Raw genomic sequence first — 3,734 nt, forward strand, 5'->3', positions numbered from 1 at the left:
ACAACAACAACAACAACAACAACAACAACAACAACAACAACAACAACGACGTCAACCGAGATTCAATGACCTCCGTCAATGTACAAGCTCGCCATGGAAGACGATCGTAGACCATTAGCGATCGCAAGGAGATCAGTGTTGGTGAAGTCCACAGCTTTTTTCAAGAGGAGTTGAAGGAGTGTCGTGCATGGGTTAAGCCTGAGAAAGTGAACAACATGAATAAGTTGATCAACCGTAAGTATATGGTATAATGTTATCATATTAAGATGCTGAGGTTCATGCATATGATTAGCTGTTACTGGAGAAAGACTCCCGAAAAACAACAGGGTGAAAATTGCATGGAAGTTCTCCTATGTGTGCCATCGTGCTGGAACACAACAAGTACGTAAAGACCGTGTTCCAGGTGGCTCGAGTGGAAAAAAAAGAGATCGAGGCAATGAGTCGTCGAAGAAATGCGACTGCCAAGCGAGCTTAGTCATTGTTTGTTATGCGGATGATCTGACCAAAGCCCAAGTGGAATATCGCAACACGCGTAATCATACGCTGACTGAAGACACCTGGTGCTTGCCTCGTTCTGACGAGCTCAACGATGAAATCGAGAAAGAGGTGAAAAAGAATTACAGCACCAGAGAAATCGTTATGGCACTTGAAAGCAAGTATAAGGGTTTGCCTGATCATCGACGTGAAGCGAATGTCCATGCACGCGATGTCATCAACAAGCGTCAAAAGCATCTTCGCAGCACCACTCGTTTGGATGCAAATGACTTTGTTTCTGCAAGAAAATGGCTTGAGAAGTTGCATGCGGAACGACAATTTGCTGTATGGGGTGATAATGAGTATGATCTATCTCCACGATCTCACCTTAGCAAGTACTCATTCGGATTTATGTCTCCTTCGCAATATGCCGAGCTTGTAAAAGCAAAGGCATGGGGCATTGATGCTACGCATGACATTGGACCATATGCCAGTGGCGTTCTTTATACCGTCATTGTGCGTGCTGACACTGGTAATGGCATACCTGTTGCGTACTTGTTCACAAATGATCTGTCAGCCAAACCTTTGATCGACTGGTTTTATGAACTTCGTGACAGGGAAGCTGCACCAACAAAGATCACCATCGATGCCAGTCTTCCCGAAGATAACGCCTTGCAAGCAGTCTTTGGTGACCATGTGTCAATTCAATATTGCATGTGGCATGTTCGACGTGCTTGGACATCCCAGTTACAAGCACGTGTGAAAACAGCATCTGTGGATGAGACATCGAATGCAAGTGACGGTGATGATGATGATCAACAGCAACAGCAGCAGCAGCAGTCCGATAACGATTTTTCGGATGACGGCTCGAATTCCGAGGACGATTCTGATGAGGAAACTTCCCATACGGTTGAGAAGGTACCAGAAGACGTCAAGCATACTCGTTCATGTATGAACAACGACCTAGAGGAGCTGATGTATGGCAGGGATGTTGATGCTTTTCACCAAAAGCTTCATGAATTTGAAGAAAAGTGGTCTTCATCTCAGCCATCTTTCTGGGGATACTTTAACCGCTATTGGATTTCCAATGAAAAATACAAGAGATGGGCCAAATGCTACCAACCAGCCATGTATACAAATATGGAGACAAACAATTACGTTGAAAGCTGGCATAGGGTGCTTAAGCATACCTATCTTCGCCGTAAACGTAATCAACGACTTGGTCTCCTTATTCACATTCTGGCGGAACGAGTTGAGCCTGACATGATACGGAAAGCGCGTGTTCATAAAAACCGTGTTGGTCCAATGTCCCCTGAAGAGGCATTTGCACGCAGGTTGGAACGTAAGGCCAAGGAGTTTTTAGAGAAGGGTGATATCCAAAACCCTGTTGAAAAGCTCAGTGACGACACTTTCCTTGTACGCTCTTTTGTGGCAAGCAAAACGGAGAAGTATACTGTAATTATCAAATCTCCTGCGGGCAGATAGTGACAAATTGATTTGGCTAATATACTTCATTGTATTCTAGGTCAAGGCAGAAGGCTTTCACATTAAGCGTTGCAACTGCCATGCTTATTACAAAAGTAATAACCATGGTTGCAAGCATATGTATCTCGTTCCTCTCATTCACACACAATACTTTGCCCGTGCACCTATCACTACTTATGAAAATGTCACTGCTATCCCATCCATCCGTGGTGGCTCACCATCCCCTTCCGCATCCTCTTCCTCTCCATCATCTCGTCCGTCTAATTCAGCTTCCACGCCACCTACCCCTATAGATCGTGTTACTGAAAGAAAGGAAAAGCTTGCCAGAGATTTGCTGGCCTTGAGCCGTCAAGTTAAGGCAGCTTCCTTTTCATCCACCAGCAGTACGATCGACCATTTTGATGATTGGCTGAACCAAGTTGAAGAACTGAAACAATCCATCATCACCCATTCCTTTCCTTCCTCCAATGCTCGCTTCCGTAAACAGTAGATGTTGCTATACATTGTCACCCTTTCCTTTCCTTCTTGAAATAACATTTTCATTATCAGATAGTCATCCAACACCAATATCTGTGAGCCACAAAGCCATCATCGTAGAGTTGATAACCATATATTCAAGCAATAGCAAAGGCAAGATGATATATAGTGGTGAAAGGTGATTTAAGCTGGTAGGTGGGTAGTGTGTACTTGGTATGGCTATCAAGTGTTTCGTGGATCCCCTTCAGTTGTGCAGTATGATGGCCTGTATGCAAATGTCAAGCATTATCAATGGTTATACATGCCCAGAAAAAGGAAGCATACCATATGAAGACGTTGACCAAGGTCAAAGTTTGAAAGGCTGTTGTTTCGTGTATTGTGTCGTTGTCTACAAAAAGAGTGGCTCAATCAAAACAACTACGATTGCGAAGGAGCAGTTTGCAATTGAAGGTGAACCTGATTGCTGATTGACATGGAGTGGTGAAGGAGGGTTAAATGAGTCAAAGAGGAAGCAAGGACACTGAAGAGAGTGAGCGCGTATGTCAAAGGGTACCTGGGCAGAATAAAAGAGCTGACTGAATTTGAAATTTGGGTGGGGGGAATGGACCCAACTACCCGTTGACATAACCAACCCCGGCAACATTAGCTCAAACAAAAGATCACATGTACTCATCAATTCTCCCATTCTTATACAGAATAAGCGATACTGGGCCTTAGTAGATTCAGGAGCTGAAATTTCTGTTGTTAATAAAAGATTGTGTCATGATAATAATTGGACTATTCAATCTATTGATGGGAACATATTGTATCTAGGTACAGGTGATCGATGTGCACGCATTGGTATAACCGAGCCATTGCACATCAGCTATAATGGTCATAAGACTACATTTGCCTTTGAAGTGATGGATCTTGATAAAGAGGATGTCATCATTGGAGCGGATTTGATGCCGCATATTGGACTTGCAATTACAGGTTTAGCTGTCCGCTGGGATGATGAAGAAGATTCTAGTGAAAACGAGAAGCCTGATTCAGACACTCCTAATGACGCACCTGCAGGTCCTGATGATGAACGTAAAGCTTTCTTTAATGGGATTAACAAGTTCCTTGAAGCTAATGCTAACATCTTGTCCACCACGTTTTGTAACATTCCTGAATCAATTGTGGAGTTGCCCACGCCCGATGGTGTCACTTCGTATCACCGCCAATATCCTATACCGTTTAAGCTGAGACCAGTTATTGATGCTGCTGTCGAAAAATGGCTAAAGGATGGTGTCATTGTTAAAGCTCCAGTCAACACG

The 3,734-nt window shown here is 43.7% G+C and overlaps 1 protein-coding gene across 1 annotated transcript; it reads left to right on the forward strand.

The window, feature by feature from the left end:
* Positions 1-3,338: 3,338 nt before the first annotated feature.
* Positions 3,339-3,734, forward strand: O0I10_013198 (uncharacterized protein; the record flags this gene model as incomplete). Its single annotated transcript, XM_058493006.1, has 1 exon — positions 3,339-3,734. A coding segment is annotated over one exon (396 nt), but the record flags the coding sequence as incomplete, so codon positions are not given.

Source organism: Lichtheimia ornata (assembly GCF_029851405.1).
Source record: "Lichtheimia ornata isolate CBS 291.66 chromosome Unknown scaffold00308, whole genome shotgun sequence".
NCBI classification, from domain to species: Eukaryota; Fungi; Mucoromycota; class Mucoromycetes; order Mucorales; family Lichtheimiaceae; genus Lichtheimia; species Lichtheimia ornata.